This window comes from Camponotus vicinus, unplaced genomic scaffold, assembly GCF_025532165.1.
Source record: "Camponotus vicinus isolate PSW18456_S1 unplaced genomic scaffold, iyCamVici1.0 SCAF_2, whole genome shotgun sequence".
NCBI classification, from domain to species: Eukaryota; Metazoa; Arthropoda; class Insecta; order Hymenoptera; family Formicidae; genus Camponotus; species Camponotus vicinus.
In genome coordinates, this window is record NW_028141956.1 from 17,604,639 (window position 1) to 17,622,352 (window position 17,714).

The 17,714-nt window shown below is 41.5% G+C and overlaps 2 protein-coding genes and 1 non-coding gene across 7 annotated transcripts in view; 1 reads left to right on the plus strand and 2 right to left on the minus strand.

Moving 5' to 3' along the window:
• The window catches only part of LOC145966891 (kelch domain-containing protein 4), a 119,563-nt gene that overhangs the window by 36,131 nt on the left and 65,718 nt on the right, over positions 1-17,714 (plus strand). For all 4 annotated transcript variants that reach the window (XM_083091318.1, XM_083091321.1, XM_083091320.1 and 1 more), the window contains one exon: positions 1,118-1,287. In XM_083091318.1, the coding sequence (XP_082947444.1) occupies positions 1,118-1,287 (170 nt within the window). The remainder of the gene's footprint in view (positions 1-1,117; positions 1,288-17,714) is intronic.
• LOC145966897 (uncharacterized) overlaps positions 1-17,714 on the minus strand; it is a 35,587-nt gene that overhangs the window by 13,606 nt on the left and 4,267 nt on the right. The gene's annotated exons all lie outside the window — the stretch shown is intronic.
• Positions 14,702-14,775, minus strand: Trnaa-ggc (transfer RNA alanine (anticodon GGC)). The gene has a single exon. It is a non-coding gene; the product is annotated as a tRNA-Ala (tRNA).

Below are 17,714 nucleotides of genomic sequence, written 5' to 3' on the forward strand. Positions count from 1 at the left end.
AATTTATAATATATATTGTTAACATCGCGTTGAAGAGGGATCAAAAGGTTATCCGAAACATTCGTTTTTTATTAATGTAATTATTTTTATTTTAAAATAAACGAGTAATCAGAAAGAAGGATGTGTTATTTCTTCCCTCGCTCGAATTATCGCGCTGGGGCTCTTATTTGCCAATTTCGATTTAATTTAAAATTATTTACGTTTCTTAAAAATTTTATATTATAAAAATTTAGAAAAAAATTCTCTAAAAAATATTAAATTGGAATATTTTTTAATTGCATGCATTTATATTACAGGATATACATTTATGTTAAATGTTGCTTGATATTGCTTATATTATTTGATATTTTAAACGATCTTTTACACATACACATACAAAGTGTGTGTATGTGGTGTGTTATATATTTAAAATAATGATTGAAACAAGATGTATGTTATTTCTTTCATTTTTAGTAAAAAGACGAAATTGAAAATGTGTTATATTATATAACATTGTTTTTCAATGTTAATTTTTACTTGTTAAAAGATATTATCAAAAGTCCGTATCGCAAACATGTTAGTGCAATCTTGAGACAGTAACAGCATTAAGATACACAGATTTTTTGTTACAGACGTTCAGAACGGACAATTAGATTCACGCTGGAGATGTATTCGACATTACATGTAGATATGCATGCATGTTGGTATATTTGCATGTATGTATGAGTTTGTTTGTTTGTTGCGTGCGTGCGTGCGTGCGTGCAGGATCCCATTTTTTAATTGTTCACCCCGATTAACATCGCAGAAAGTGGACGAATGAAAAAATGTTTTAGACAAGAGTTGTACGTGAATCTAATTATCCGTTTTGAATGTCTGTAACAATAAATCTGTTCATTTTTTAAGGTGGTGTCTATTGAGTCTTTTGATGAGGAAATCATAAACTAAAACATCCAATTTTTAGACAATTCACTGAAACCGTTTCCATATGATTTGTGCGGGGTCCTTTATTAAGAATTTAAACAGTTTATGTCCTTTTCGAAATATTTTTTTGTTTAAAATATTTTTCACAAAAATTATTTTCGAATTATTAAATTATATCGATTAAAATAGATTACTCTGTATATATTGATGATTATAGAGCTGCAAATGGTCCGTCAGCCAGAAGTGGACATAGGATGGTACACGTAAAGAAGCAACTGATAGTGTTTGGTGGATTCTATGATAATCTGCGGCATGATTATAAATATTTCAATGATGTGCACATTTTCAATTTGGAGATTTATATGTGGCAGAAAGTCGAGCCCACTGGTAAATAAACAAACAAGCATTATTATTATTATTATTATTATTATTATTATTATTATTATTATTATTATTATTATTATTATTGGTAAATATTCGCCTAAAATATGGTCAATCCCTACAAATATCAATAATCTTGATATATATTATAACATTCTTCTGAGTAATCTTCAATAGATTTTAACCGTCGATTATTAAAAAGTTATCAACAAGAAAATCATGTAAATAGATTTCTTTGACATCGTGTAGTACACATTAGTCGCAATACTTTGATGCTATAGAAGAAGAAGGATTTCGCTTTGAAAACTTATGTAGAATTATATAGAACTTAGGATTGGTCACTAGCGGCGAAGATAGTCCATCCCAAGGGTGTTGAATGGACAAAGTTTAATGTGTGAGCCTTTACCACAAATGGCAACGGCTCGTGCTACACCACCCTTTCGGGTACACGCCACATTTTATCCACTGTCTATCGAAACCGCCCCGAGCCGGGCGATAGAAAAATCCAGATACGCCCACGGGATCCTTATCGCGGGAATGGACAGTTTGGTCACAGACCAGTGAGGCGCCTCATTACCACGCCACCCAGGAGCACCTAACGCCGCCGATCCGCACACTCGCGTCCGACTCAGTGCTCCACCCCCCACTGGCCGTGTACACGGGGAACCACGGGAAGGCCTGTCCATTTGCACCCTGCCCGGATGCACGCTTCTGACCCTGTCGGGCGGAATTTTGGAAGGAATAGGATGTGGTTAGGATAGATTGGTGGGATGTGGCCTTATGGCACACCTTGGTGCCGGCCTGTGGACTGTTGGAATTCTAGGTTGGAGCAGTCCTACCTAACCAGAAGCTACCTTAGAGCTACGCGACGCGACCACCGTTCGAAAGCGCGGTGATCCCGAGAAGGTTACGGGGCCGTGCTTCCATTACCGAAGGCTCCGACCTCTCCGGTTGAACGACGGACCCTACCTAATACTGATCCTACGTCTCGTATCCCTTTAACCAAAGGGTTTCGCTACAAAAATCGGTAAACAGTACAAAAGCTTCTTGACTGGACACGAAGAAGCGCGTCACGTCCGGCCATTGCCGTTTACCTTCCGGGACTACGCTGAGCAGAACCTCTCTCTGCGCGTCGAAAATAGGACATTCCAACAAGAAGTGCTGGACCGAGTCTGTCCTACCTCCACAAATGCACGCTTCACTATCTACGAGATTTAACGCGGCCAAACGGGCCCTAAAATCGCCGTGTCCAGTGAGAGCTTGCGTGCTCCAATGGTTTGGTTCTAGAGATCGCGCGGTTAATCTATCCCGCACGTTGTTAAAGTAGGCGAATGTGGTACGACCTTTATTTGAAGACGTCCATTTGATCTGCCACATGTTAATCGCCTCGTCTCTAATCCTTTCTATCGCGGTTTCTTTATCGGTTCCGGCGGGTATCTCTATATTATCGATCTTGGCGTCCTTTTCCGACCTAACCTGGTATCGCGCGACACTTTCACGAAGGATAATATCGACTGGAATCACTCCCCCGACGACGCAGAGCGATTCCCACGAGGCCGTGCGATATGCGCCGGTCAATGAAATGAGGACACGGCGCTGCAAAGCCTTTAAGATCCTAATGTTACTCTCTGTACACAGGTCAGTCCACCCCGCGGCAGCATAGGCCACCGTCGGTGCGAACAAGCCCCGGTAGATCGTGGAGAGTGCTCTAAAACAGAGGCCCCAATGGGCACGGGCTAGCCTACCTAATTTAGCGAACAGCAACCCGACTTTGCTTTCAAGATACGCGCATTGAGATCTAACTTTCAGATTTCTATCTATATGAACGCCAAGATATTTAACCGTTTCTTTAAATTGTATCTTCGCTTTACCGATCTTAATAATTGGCGACCTATTCTCGAAATTGACGGTTCTATTTGCTGTTTTCCGCTTCCTATCCGGTCGTGCTCCTCTCCGGCTGCCTATTGGGTTTCTCGCGATCGCGTTAGATTTCAGAATGATGGCTTCAGTTTTACGCTCGGAAATCTGAAGCTTCGCGGACCTACACCATTCTGTTATTACGTTAACTACTCGCTGGCCTTCTGTCTCTAGTTCCCTTCGCGAATTTCCACTTATGACAACCACGAGGTCGTCCGCGTACGCAGCAAATCTGTCCTGAACTGTTCTTTCCAGTATCTTCAGAAGGCCATCAAACATGAGATTCCAGCAAGCCGGACCGAGAATGGAGCCCTGCGGGCACCCTCGTTGCTCGCTTGGACATCTCCACGGAACTAAGCGTGATCCTTACTTTACGGTCGTCAAAGTAGCTCCGGAGCACCCCGAATACGTTCCGCAGACAATCGCGTTTCTTCAGACTATCTAAGACGAGAGGCCACCAGACATTATCAAAAGCCCCGGAGATGTCGAAGAGAAATGCGACAGCATACCTCCCTTCGGAGGCAGAGACCATTCGCCGCAACTCAACAACAGCGTCCTCCGTCGACCTTCCGGGCATGAACCCGAACTGTCGACGGGAAACCTTGTCCGGTGCCAATGACGTGTCCATCAGCCGGGATTTGAGTAATTTCTCAAATAACTTTCCTACCACGGAGAGGAGACATATGGGTCTGTAGGATTTTGGGTCCCTCTCATCCTTATCTTCGCCCTTCAGAAGGACTCGAAGCGAGCCCTCCTTCCAGACAGAAGGAAAGACGCCCCACTGGAGGCACCCATTGAAAAGCCTAACTAATTGACCGGGGATTAAACTATAGGCTGCCTTGAGAACGGCAACCTCTATTAGATCTAGACCCGGAGCTTTCTTATTTTTGAACGATTTAACCACGTCAGCCACTTCCTCCACCGTGATGAGAGGAGCGTCGGCTGTATCCGGAGCGTCTCTACACGTGACTCTACTTTCACGCTGCTCAGGCGTGTCCTCTATCTCCCGGTCATCCGGAATATGTACGTCCAGAAAGTAGCTGGCGGTCTCCCCTAATGTTTTCGTGGAATATTCACCACACCGGAGTGTGCTCAGCACCCCCTCGACCTGGAGTTTGCTCGCCTGTTGCTTGTAAACGAAGCCCCAGGGCTCCTGGTTACCGTGCGATGTGACGAACTTCCGCCAACTCGCGAGTCTCGTCCGCTTTACCTCTCTATTGTACTGCCTTCGTGAAGATCGGTACTCCAGCAATATCTCGAAGTAAACGGATTCTCCTTGCGCTCTCTGGAGAACCCTATGTAGTCTATAGAATCTTTTCTTCAAAATCGTTAGTTCCTGTGTCCACCACGGGTTGGACTTCCTAAATCTACGCTTTCTAGGCATTGACGCGACACAGGTCTCCGTGACAACTGTGAGCGTTTCTGCCATCTTCTCTACTTCAACTGTGGAACACAGATCGATAGCCTCCAGTTGCGATCTTGAAAGATCTGTCAGGGTCTCAGAGAACCGTTCCCAGTCGGCCCGACTTGTGTCGAATCTCGTGTTTGCAGCTCTCCGATCGCCACCTGACTCTTTGAGCACTCTCAATCTTATGTCCACCGCCCTGTGGTCGCTGGTAGTCCAGTCACACCTCACCTTCCAATCCCAGATGAATTTGTTCATGGAGGGCGACGCCAAGGTCACGTCGATGAATGACGAGCCTCTTGTCGTCCAAAAGGTGGGTGGCTGTTCAGCATCGTTGACCACTAATGCCAAATGCCCTGATGAGATCCTCGAATTTGGCACCTCTATCGTCTGTCTCTTGGGGACCCCAGAGTGACGACCGAGCATTGACGTCTACACCTACGATAAGTCTCTCCCTCCTCAGTGAACGAAACACCATCTCGAGGTGCCTGAGGTGCTCCTCAATCTCGTCGCTGTACTGAAAATAGCACGAAATGACGTAGAAGGAAAAGCTGGGGGCCTGCACTTCCACACAGACACAATGTGTAGTGCTAAGCTGCGAGACAAAGACCATTTGGAAGTTGGGATTACATATCGCTACTGCTGCCCACGGACGTTGCGAGCGCACAGCGACGACTTTCATCCCTATGCCTAACCCTACGAAGGTGTGACTCAAGCCCTGCTTTCTGACGTGTGGTTCCTGCAATAACAGGACATCAAGTCGCTTCCCGACTACGAGTTGACGCACCGTTACCACAGCCGAATGTTCAGCTGCAGTATCCTAACACCCGTGGACGCATTACCTAAACTAACCGAAGAACCTGGCCTGTCTAATTCTTGTGGCACCGGGCCACTCGCTGTGTGGGGTGGGGTGGGGTCCGCGAATCTAACTGTCTTTTGCGTTCTATTTGTTACGCTCGCAGTTCTAAGCGCGGATATAATCGCACGTGTTTGCCCTTTGGCTACTTCGGCGGTTCTTATATTTCGCTCGAGAGTAAACGACGCAGGCCTAATCGCGGTAACCGAACAACGGAGTAAATTAATTCTAACGGCAGGAAGGCCGTAACCCGGAGACTGTGCACCGTCGCGTGTTGTGTCACGAGTCCGCGCGCACACAGATCGGTGAGGCGCTCTCGAGGAGGCGGAGGCCGTCACCGACCGCGCGGACGAGCAGACGCGCGACTCAACGACGGACACACCCCGCGCTTCCCTAACAGCGGCCACGCCAGATCGGAAGCGGTCAGCCAGGCGGGCACTCCTCACCACGTCTAAAGATTGATACACTTCATTTCTGTTCCCACGAGTACGGTGGAAGGGGTGGTCGAACGACGTAGAGCCACCTTTACGCCGCCAAGCCTAAATACGCCGGGAGGACGGCAGGTATCCCGGGACGGACCATTCGCGACCGCGACATTTAAAGTCTACGCGACCATGCAGACCCTGGGCACGGTTCCTAACACCTTAGTCTTCAGACCTAAGATAACGGGACCGACCGCGACGAGAGCGACCGCGACGACAACGACGACCTAACGACGTCTATCGACGAAGCCACAGACGGCAACAGCCGAAACCCGAAGTACCTGAAAGAAAAGAGAGATTAGTTAACCCCCGGTTCCGTCGCCGCAGGGTCCAAGACCTCAGAGACGCAGGGCCCGATGAGTCTTCGGCAGCCCCTGTTCCCCTCTTCCACACCGGAATGTGAGAGAGGCGAACGGAGTGGAGATAGGCCACCGGTGTGAATGGAATGGAAGTAGTGGGAAAGGAAAAAGGATAGGAGTGGGCCGCTTTTCATCGGCGGAACGGAGTGAACCCCGTCCGCGATTTCACAGCCCGACGGGCGGAGAACGTGTCGACGAGCACGTGCCGGCCCACCACCTCGAATGAGGCGGAGGTTCCGCCTAGAGCATAGCCGTCGGCCATTCCTCCAAAGTTCCGATTTAGTCCCGAAAGGGGGAAAGGTGATTCCGTATAAGAGCCACATATGAGCCATTTAGTCAGCAGAGTTGACACTGACTCGTGGCTATGCAGTGAGATATCCTTTTTAAGTCCCTGAGAGAGGGAAGACCGATGCTCCTCAAGACGAGCCAAATCAGCTGTCGAGGAGTTTACGGCGTCGGTGATTCCGATTTAGCCCCGAAAAGGGGAAAGGTGATTCCGTATAAGAGCCACATATGAGCCATTTGGTCAGCAGAGCTGACACTGACTCGTGGCTATGCTGTGAGATATCCTTTGTAAGTCCTTGAAAAAGGGAAGACCGATGCTCCTCAAGACGAGTCAAATCAGCTGTCGAAGAGTCTACGGCGCCAGTGATTACTTAGCCGTTGTACCGGAAGGCACAACGTTACCATCGGGAACCACGGGGAGGTGTAAAAGCACTGACTTGACACAGGAGAGGCTGATGAATGCGCATCCTGTATCCGACAACGTACGCTCTCTACCAGATTCTCGGGGTTCGTGAGAGGCTGAGGACCTAACTAGAGGTCTAGATCGCTTCAACGGCCCAACCATCGCTTCTCAAGACCCCAGGCTTACCTGCTCTACATCACCTACGCTTTCGGAGGCAAGCTCAGCAGAGCAGTGACATCCAGACGTCCTAGAGAGAAGCATGGTTATTCTGAGGAAACGCAGTCGCCTCGTACCGCGAGCCATTACCCAGCAATTTTTTCCTATTCGCTGGCTCGACCAGAACAGCAAGCAGGCCATGCACTACCAAAAGGCCACCTTTTTCATCACATGCTGACGATGCCTAAAAATTTTTCGATGCTGCGCGACAGACAACATCTCTAACGGCGGCGTGTGGTTTTCGCCGCTTCGGTAAATTTTGACGAATCTTGGTGTTGCTCCGCGCGCGCGCGTGCCACGGCCCAGCACCCATATGGGGCAGCAAACGCACAAGACATGACCTCACGAGGTCAGCGCTCTGCTAAGCACCAAGAGGTGAAGTTTCACAAGGTCACCTGGGCGCGCCTCTCGGTGGCCGGTGTGTTGCTTGCAGAGCAGACATGACCATACGAGGTCAGTGCTCCGCTAAACACCAAGAGGTGAAATTCACTTAGGTCACACCTGGGCATGCCTAAATTGGATGCCGGCGTGTTGCTCCCAGAGCTGACCCCGAAAATGGTAGAGCAGTGAAAATTTTGTAAAAAAAAAAAAAAAAATTGAAAGAGGAAATTTATTCCTCATGGTGGGGAGCATTGGTGAGCCACCTTATAAAAGAGGAAAATTTTTTCCCTCAGGGTGGAGAGCATTGAATCCACCCTAGCGCGTCGCAACTCGGCTGCGGGAGACGCTACCAGCGAGCACGAGCGTTGAGCGCTCTTGGACTGATCTTCGGAATTGCACCCAGACGGAGACCAGTATACGCGCCAGCACCGTGCGTCTCGTCCCGATCAAATTCAAATTCAGGACACGCCGCGACACATGATGACCGGTCCAGCCATCTAGTCCTCTCCCTACTTTCTTCCTTGGATATTTTATTTCATTTTATTTATTTATTTATTTATTTACTTATGGGCCCCCGTCTCTTAGGGCCCTTCACTGCCTCTACCCGGGTCGCTAAAGCGCCAGAGGTCAATTTCGCACACCCGCCGCCCCAAGCGGCCTAGCCAGCCGTAGCCAACTTCGCTTAATCCACCAAGATCATTTCTGTTATTTATTTGCCTAGTTCTTTCATTCTTTCTTTCATTCATCGCTTCTGTATATTCTGATCTCACCATCTATTAGATTCATGCGGGACGACTCACAGTACGTTCCGACTGTTGAATGGACAGTCAAAACCTTCAAACCCTATAAATCACCCGGACCAGATGGCATCTATCCCGCCTGTTTACAAGAAGGATTGAGACTTTTGATAGGCCCCCTAGTTAAAGTGCTTAGGGCTAGCATAGCCCTTGCACACGTGCCCCTTGTCTGGAGTGGCACTAGAGTCACTTTCATACCTAAACCAGGCAGCAATGGCCACATCTTGACCAAAGATTTCAGACCCATCAGCCTTACCTCCTTTGTTTTGAAGACACTGGACAGACTGGAGAAACTGATAGACAATTATATCAGGACATATCCCCTCACCACTCGACCGCTGGCCTTTTCTCAGTACGTCTATAGGACGGGCAGATCCACGGATACTGCCCTTCATCACCTTGTGAGCAAGATTGAGACACAGCTGGCGACAGGAGGGTATGCCCTAAGACTATTTCTGGATATCGAGGGGGCATTCGATACTATCTCATACAGCGATCAATGAGGCTATGCACAGGCATGACATCCCCGAAACTCTGATTGATTGAACACAAAGTATGCTATCGGACAGAACTCTGACTGGTGATTACGCAGATAAAACCCTGAGTGGTCTCCCGGCCAGAGGCTGCCCGTGGGGCGACGTTCTCCGCTCCTGTGGTGCCTCGAACTCTTGGTCAAATTACAAGAGGCGGGCCTCCTTGTCTGTGGCTACGGATGACGTGGCTGCAATTGTGAGAGGTAGCTTTCTCTCAACCCGTAAGGAGCTTATGGATAAAGCACTTAAGATTATTCAAAACTGGTGTCAAGCCAAAGGTCTCACGGTCAATCCGTCTAAGACCGAGACTATGATCTTCACCAGAAAATGCAAGCCCGAACCCGTAGGGCCTCTGAGGCTCTGAGGGGGCAAAGAGCTACCATACACTTCTTTAGTAAAATACTTGGGGGTTCATCTTGACCCCAAATTAAGCTGGAAACTTCATCTTGAAATCAAACGTAAAAAATTTTACACCTCCATGTGGGCATGCAGAAGGGCAGCAGGTAGAACGTGGGGCATTAAACCTAGAGTTGCCCTCTGGATCTACAAAGCCATTCTACTACCCCGTCTCACATATACTGCGATGGTCTGGTGGCCCAGAGTGGAAAAGGTGGGGGCTAGGAACCTACTCAAAAGCCTTCAGCGTTGTTACCTTAGGGCGGCGATGGGGGCCATGAGAATCACCCCTACAAAAGCGCTTGAGATTGCACTCTGTCTTCCACCCCTGGATCGCTCTATCATCAGCACAGCCAAACTTTCCGCCTACAGATTAAAGTGTCAGGGTGAGTGGAGGGGTCATCATCTTGGTCATACCAAGCTATCGTTCCTCCATGAACACCCATTCACTCTGCTGCAGGATAGAACACCTAGGAAATCCCAGGTCTTTAGGCTCTTCAAAACCCAGATACCTTCTAGGGAACATTGGAGCAAATCAGAACGAATCTGCCGGTCAAACTGGGACATCTGGTACACGGATGGCTCGGGGGCAGACGGACAATTTGGAGCTGGAGTCTACGGCTCAAGGACTAACCATAGGGAATCTTTTTCTCTAGGGGAGCTGGCCACAGTATTTCAAGCCGAGGTTCTAGCTATCCTTGAGTGTGCAAACCTTTAACTTTAGTTGAAGCCACTAACAGAAATATACTCATCTGCTCCGATAGCAGAGCAGCTATCAACGCTCTAGCCAAGACCACCACTGAGTCCTCGATGGTTTGGGACTGTATGCTAGCGCTCAACAAACTAAGCCAATAGGATCACCTTAGCCTGGGTTCCCGGTCATCAGGAAATCCATGGCAACGAGGTGGCGGACAGCCTGGCAAAGCTAGGCACCCTCGAGATCCCGGCTAGACAAGTCGTCGGCGTCCCCTTTGCCATAGGTAAAAGACTCATCAAAGAGTCCTTAAAACGGGAACGGAATCTGGTTTCGTGGGGTCAGGTTCAGGGCTGTCGCCAAGCCAAACTTCTACTAAACCAACCCCTCTCTAAAGGACGGATGAACTAATCATGAGCAGAAAGAAGCTCAATGTTTCCATTGGTTTACTGGTCTGGCCGAGCGGAAAGGCTGTTGTCTATGTGGCGAAGAAAAAGAGGACAGTATTCACATTCGAGTGGCCTTCACTTGAACACAGTACAATTGGACACGTTGCAAATGGACATATTACAAATGGACACAAAACTTTGCACACGGTTCAATTGGGCACCGTTCAGTTGCGCACCGTTTATTTGTACATAGAAAGATGCGCACCGTTTATTTGTACACTATTCGTTTGCACACTAATCATTTGTACACAGAAAGATGCGCATCATTTACTTGCACACCGTTCATTTGCACACCGTTCAGTTGCGCACCGTTCGTTTGCACACCGTTCAGTTGTACACCGCTCAGTTGCACACCGTTTGCTTGGATATGTTACAGAGGCGAATAGTTTACTTGAAAGAATATAATAAGCTATCTTATTGTGCTTTATAATTGTAAATATTTAAATGTTTGTAGCATGGGCGCAGATGGGGAGGGAGGTATGAGGGGATTTTTGTTGCATAATTTATTTTTTAGAATTTTATTGCATAAATCTTCGCCTTACGAAATACTTGATGAGTCTACATTATACTAAAAATGATAGATACTGAAAAGATTAGCGAGGCCCCTACGCAAGGGAGAGCATATTATGAATCGCAAAGCGTTCTATCTTGCGTAAAAGTTTCGTTTCTAATCTTGTCGGTATTTTTAATATATATATTTGCTTTTATAGTAAACTTTATGAAAGACGGGGGGGGGGAACGAAGCACGCCCCTTCCTGCCTGCACCCACAAACATTTAAATATTTACAATTATAAAACACAATAAGATAGCTGATTATATTTTTTCAAGTAAACCGTTCGCCTCTGTAATATATCCAAGTGAACGGTGCGCAAATAAACGGTGCGCATCTTTCTATGTACAAATGAACGGTGTGCAAACGAACGGTGCGCAACTGAACGGTGTGCAAACGAACGGTGTGTAACTGAACGGTATGCATATAAACAGTGCGTATATTTCTGTGTCCAAACGAACGGTGTGAAATTAAACGGTGCGCAACTGAACGGTGTGCATATAAACAGTGCATATATTTCTGTGTCCAAATGAACGGTGTGCAAATAAACAGTGCGTATATTTCTGTGTCCAAATGAACGGTGTGAAATTAAACGGTGCGCAACTGAACGGTGCCCAATTGAACCGTGTGCAAAGTTTTGTGTCCATTTGTAATGTGTCGATTTGCAGCGTGTCCAATTGTACTGTGTCCAAGTGCACCGCCTCCTTCACATTCTGTGCTACTGTCCCGTCCTTGCTCTTAGGAGATATACACTCTGGGGTCATATGTTTTCTGAACCCATCGAATTACAAAACGTGAGAGTGGGCGACCTATACAACCTTCTTGTAAGGGCTAAGTTCGATCGCCACTTATAACCTCAGACAACCACGAAAGTTACAATTTTAGATCTAGGTGACATTAGGGACTGACCTAGCCCCACTCGTTTTCTTTACTACTACTACTACTACTACTACTACTACTACTACTACTACTACTATGTAGAATTACACAATAATAGACTCGTTTTACACTAAAAGCATAGTTTTATATAGGTTTCCAAAGGACCTGCACATTCCCGCACATTTTATATGAAAAATGTAGTTTCGGTCAAATTGGCTGAAATTGAAAAATGTAGTTTAGGTGGTGCCGATCGAAAGTTTCCTCGGGCAAAAAGTCTGAAAATCAAAAGTATAAAAGATACGATGATTTAAAGTGGATAGTATTGAAGTTTAAAAAGCGCCTGTTTTTGAATATATAGATTAAATTAATATATAAATATTTTAAAAAAAAAATTTTTCAATTTCAGCACTACTTAAACTATAACATATTTTAATTTCAGCCAATTTGATCGAAGTCACTTTTTTCATATAAAATGTGCGGGGTCATTTTCATACAAAACGAGGTCCACTACACACTTTTCCCTTTCTTTCTGCTTTGAAGCGAAATTATATCCATTGTACGATTCTACATGGGTTTTTGATTTTCTATGCGAATGTGAGGTTCGCGCGCGTCTCCTTATCTTTCTCTTTTAGGATGAAAACAAGGTATCAAACATTTATTTAAATACGCAATCTCCTAAAACTTTTACACATTTCATTTTTATAATTTTGTTTATTGTTAAAAATTTGAATTTTTGTTGGAGAGAATGGCTTCTAAATATTTATCCATTATAATAAAGTTAGGATATAATAAAACTTATTTCTGCTGTTCTGTTCAGTTTAAAGATTTCTATTTATATATGAGTATTGATCCATTAATTGTCAGACGCCTTATGTATACAGGGTGACCCATTTTAACTTAGGCAGCCAAATAACTCGAAAAATAAGCAAGATAGAAAAAAATGTTTTAGACAAAAGTTGTATGGTTTCGAGGGGGCCATAAGATGGTATCATTGGTTTGACCTTGAAGAGTCATTTGAAGGTCACGTGAAGGTCACTTCAATTTTTTTAAATGGAACATCCTATATATTTTTGTACATTCTTGTAGCTCATCTCGAGAGCTTTCCAAAACACTATAATTAAGTACATTTTCGTTAAGTACTTTTTGAGTTATGAGGCTTGAAATAATTTCTTAATTTTACATAAACCGTAAAATATCTTGTAAAATATTCATTTTTCGATTACCTTACCTTAATAGTTTTATGTACAAAATAATGAGAGGAATCAATTGGTGTAAAGAAAACACATAGTTGTTTCGAAGAAAAAATATGTAATTTGCAATTAACAATTCCATATTTTTTCTTAAAAACAACTATGTGTTTTCTTTACACCAATTGATTCCTCTCATTATTTTGTACATAAAAGTATTAAGGTAAGATAATCGAAAAATGAATATTTTACAAGATATTTTTTACGGTTTATGTAAAATTAAGAAATTATTTCAAGCATCATAACTCAAAAAGTACTTAACGGAAAGGTACTTAATTATAGTGTTTTGGAAAGCTCTCGAAATAAGCTACAAGAATGTACAAAAATATATAGGGTATTCCATTTAAAAAAATTGAAGTGACCTTCACGTGACCTTCAAATGACTCTTCAAGGTCAAACCAATGATACCATCTTATGGCCCCCTCGAAACCATACAACTTTTGTCTAAAACATTTTTCTCTATCTTGCTTATTTTTCGAGTTATTTGGCTGCCTAAGTTAAAATGGGTCACCCTGTATATGAATATCTAAATATTTGTTTTGATTTAATGTCATAGTTCGTTGCGTTTAATCGTCTTATTTTAGTTATTTGTGAATTAACAAAGGGACTTCGCAAAATGGAAAATTCTGATTTTGATGAAATTTTATATACATGTGGGAAGAGGGGGACTAAATACATAAATTACGGTCTATAAACGATTCTAAAAAGTGAAATTATAAAATGGCTTGTTCACTATTCACTTACTATTCATTATTTACTTGTTCATTACACATTTGTTCACTGTTCACTATGCTCACTTGCTCACTGAATAAATAATATAATTAATAAAAATTATATCATTATAATGTTTTATCAATAAATTTTTTTTAAAAAAGAATATCTCTTACATAAATTTAACGCCCGTGTTTTCTATTTATAAAATATCTTAAAATCATCAGTTGTTCTTTTGCAGATTTGTAAATTTATCAGAGTTGGGAAAGTTACTTTATAAAAGTAATTAGTTACAGTTACAGTTTTTTTAGTAAAAAATGTAATTAGTTACAGTTACAAGTTACCGATTCTGAAAAGTAACACGTTAAAGCTACAGTTACTTAAAAAGTAACGAGTCGTTACTTTGTAGTTACTTCCTTGGAATGGAAATAAAAATATTAAATCTGCACGCAGTAATAAAAATTTAATGACAATCTTATAAGGTATTAATTTAATTTTTGCAAATTATAGGGAATTTTAGAATGGCATTCACTTTAAAGAGAGAAATATATATTTTATTTTAATATAAAAACAGCTGAATAAAAACAAAAATTTTTATTTAATGTAAAAGAAAACTTATAAAAAATATAATTTTAAACTTAAATTTAAACGGGCAGTCAGAGCCAAACGCGGATGGTAGTGCGTAAGTTCAACGAGAATTAAGTTTTCGTTGACACTTATTTGTGTGCACAGGGCACAAATTTTCTTGGTACGATACCAAGCAAATTTTACATAATTCTCAATTCGAGAATTTATTTAATTATTATCCCTCTTCCCCCCCCCCCTGTAGTGTTATAGGCGAGAAAAATATCGGGCCGGAAGTCGCTGAATCGGGAATCGAACCCGAGTCTTTCGCTTGCCGGGCGACTGCTCTTACCACTGAGCTATTCAGACCCTTCAACTCGATACTTCTCGGTCGCCTACAAATATATATTAAAATGAAGAATAACGCCATCTTCCGCCGGCGTGAAATTTAAATAACTATAAGAAATTAGGCTCTGTAAATTAAAACATAAACTTAAATTTAAACGGGCAGTCAGAGCCAAACGCGGAGGGTCTGAATAGCTCAGTGGTAAGAGCAGTCGCCCGGCAAGCGAAAGACTCGGGTTCGATTCCCGATTCAGCGACTTTCGGCCCGATATTTTTCTCGCCTACAACACTACAGGGGGGGGAAAGAGGGATAATAATTAAATAAATTCTCGAATTGAGAATTATTTAAAATTTGCTTGGTATCGTACCAAGAAAATTTGTGCCCTGTGCACACAAATAAGTTTCAACGAAAACTTAATTCTCGTTGAACTTACGCACTACCATCCGCGTTTGGCTCTGACTGCCCGTTTAAATTTAAGTTTATGTTTTAATTTACAGAGCCTAATTTCTTATAGTTATTTAAATATAATTTTATTGCATCGCTCTTATAATTTTATTATTTTAAGATAGATAATATATGTATATAATTAATCTTTATTTTTTTACTATATTTTTTATATATGTGTATATATATACATCACGAATAATCCAAATTACAAATATTTATTACTATATTTTTTTAGTTAGTTTTTTAAATATTTATAAAATACATGAAATACTCTACATATTATAATGATTAATATATATGTAACACATATCATGAAATACTAAGATATGTTAAATGATTCAATATGTTTAAAATTTTTATTTATAAAAAATGGGAGCATATGTATTGGATCATAAAGTATCGATAAAAGCGTTTATGCGCAAGTGCAAGGCGGTCCAATACGATTTGCAAAGATTTAAAAAAAATAAATATATATATATATATATATATACAGGGTGGCCCATTTTAATCCATCCAGTCGAATATCTCGAAAACCAAGCCCGGGAGAGAAAAATGTTTCAGACAAAAGTTGTTTGGTTTCGAGGGGGCCATAAGATGGTACCATTGGTTTGACCTTGAAGAGTCATTTGAAGGTCACGTGAAGGTCACTTCAATTTTTCTAAATGGAACACCCTATATATTTTTGCACAATCTTGTAGCTTATCTCGATAGCTTTACAAAACACTATAATTAAGTACCTTTTCGTTGAGTACTTTTTGAGTTATAAGGCTTGAAATAATTTCTTAATTTTACATAAACCGTAAAATATCTTGTAAAATATTCATTTTTCGATCATCTTACCTTAATACTTTTATGTACAAAATAATGAGAGGAATCAATTGGTGTAAAGAAAACACATAGTTGTTTTTAAGAAAAAATATGGAATTGTTAATTGCAAATTACATATTTTTTCTTCAAAACAACTGTGTTTTCTTTACACCAATTGATTCCTCTCATTATTTTGTACATAAAAGTATTAAGGTAAGATAATCGAAAAATGAATATTTTACAAGATATTTTACGGTTTATGTAAAATTAAGAAATGATTTCAAGCCTTATAACTCAAAAAGTACTTGAGGGAAAAATATTTTATTATAGTGTTTTGGAAAGCCCTCGAGATAAGCTACAAGAATATGCAATAAAAAATAGGAGGTTCCATCTAAAAAATTGACGGTGACCTTCACGTGACCTTGAAGCAACTATTCAAGGTCAAACTAATGACACCACCTTATGTCCCCCTTGAAACCATACAACTTTTGTCTGAAACATCTTTTTCTAAAATTAAAAATAAGAAAGTTATTTGGGGTAGGACATTAAAATGGAACACCCTGTATATACAGGGTGTCCGATTCCTGAGTGACCAAACGAAAAGTTGTAGTAGATTGGGTCAAACTGAGAAGAAAAGTCCTCTACCATTTTGCAAAATTCGCAATAATTATTAAAAAATAAGCAAAAATGTCTCGGTACATGAGAAGCGGTAAACCGCTTGTAGTATGTGATTATTAAGTGATCAAACGAAAAGTGGTGATAGATTGGGTCAAACTGAAAAGAAAATTCCTCTACCATATTGCAAAATTCGCAATGATTATTAAGTTATAGGCAAAAATGTCTCAGAGTATAAGAAGCGGTAGACAGATCGCTTCTCATGCGCTGAGACATTTTTGCCTATAACTTAATAATTATTGCGAATTTTGCAAAATGGTAGAGGACTTGTCTTTCCAGTTTGACCCAATCTACCACCACTTTTCGTTTGATCACTCATTAATCGGACACTGCGAGCGGTCTACCGCTTTTCACATGCGCCGAAACATTTTTGCTTATTTCTTAATAATTATTGCGAATTTTGCAAAATAATAGAGAACTTTTCTTCTCAATTTGATCCAATCTACCACTACTTTTCGTTTGGTCACTCAGGAATCGAACACCCTGTATATATATATATATATATTTTAAATCTTTATATATTATATATTTTATATCTATTATATATTTTAAATCTTTATATATTATATATTTTATATCTATTATATATTTTAAATCTTTATATATTATATATTTTATATCTATATATAATATATGTGTATATATATATATATATATATATATATATATATATATATATATATACAGGGTGTTAGAAAAGTCTGGGAACGTAAAATATCTCGAAAACGATCAACTATAATGAAAAATATGTAAGGAACAAAGTTGTAGGACTAAATAAAATGTATCTAATGTTGATAAGAATTTGACCTTGGATGAAGTACTCAAGGTCATATGAAGGTCAAGTTGATTCTTTTAAATGGAACTCCCCATTTTTTATTGCATATTCTTATAGCTTATTTCAAGAGCTTTCCAAAACACTACAATAAAATATTTTTACCTCAAGTACCTTTTGAGTTATAAGGCTTGAAATCATTTCTTAATTTTACATAAATCGTAAAATATCTTGTAAAATATTCATTCTTCGATTATCTTA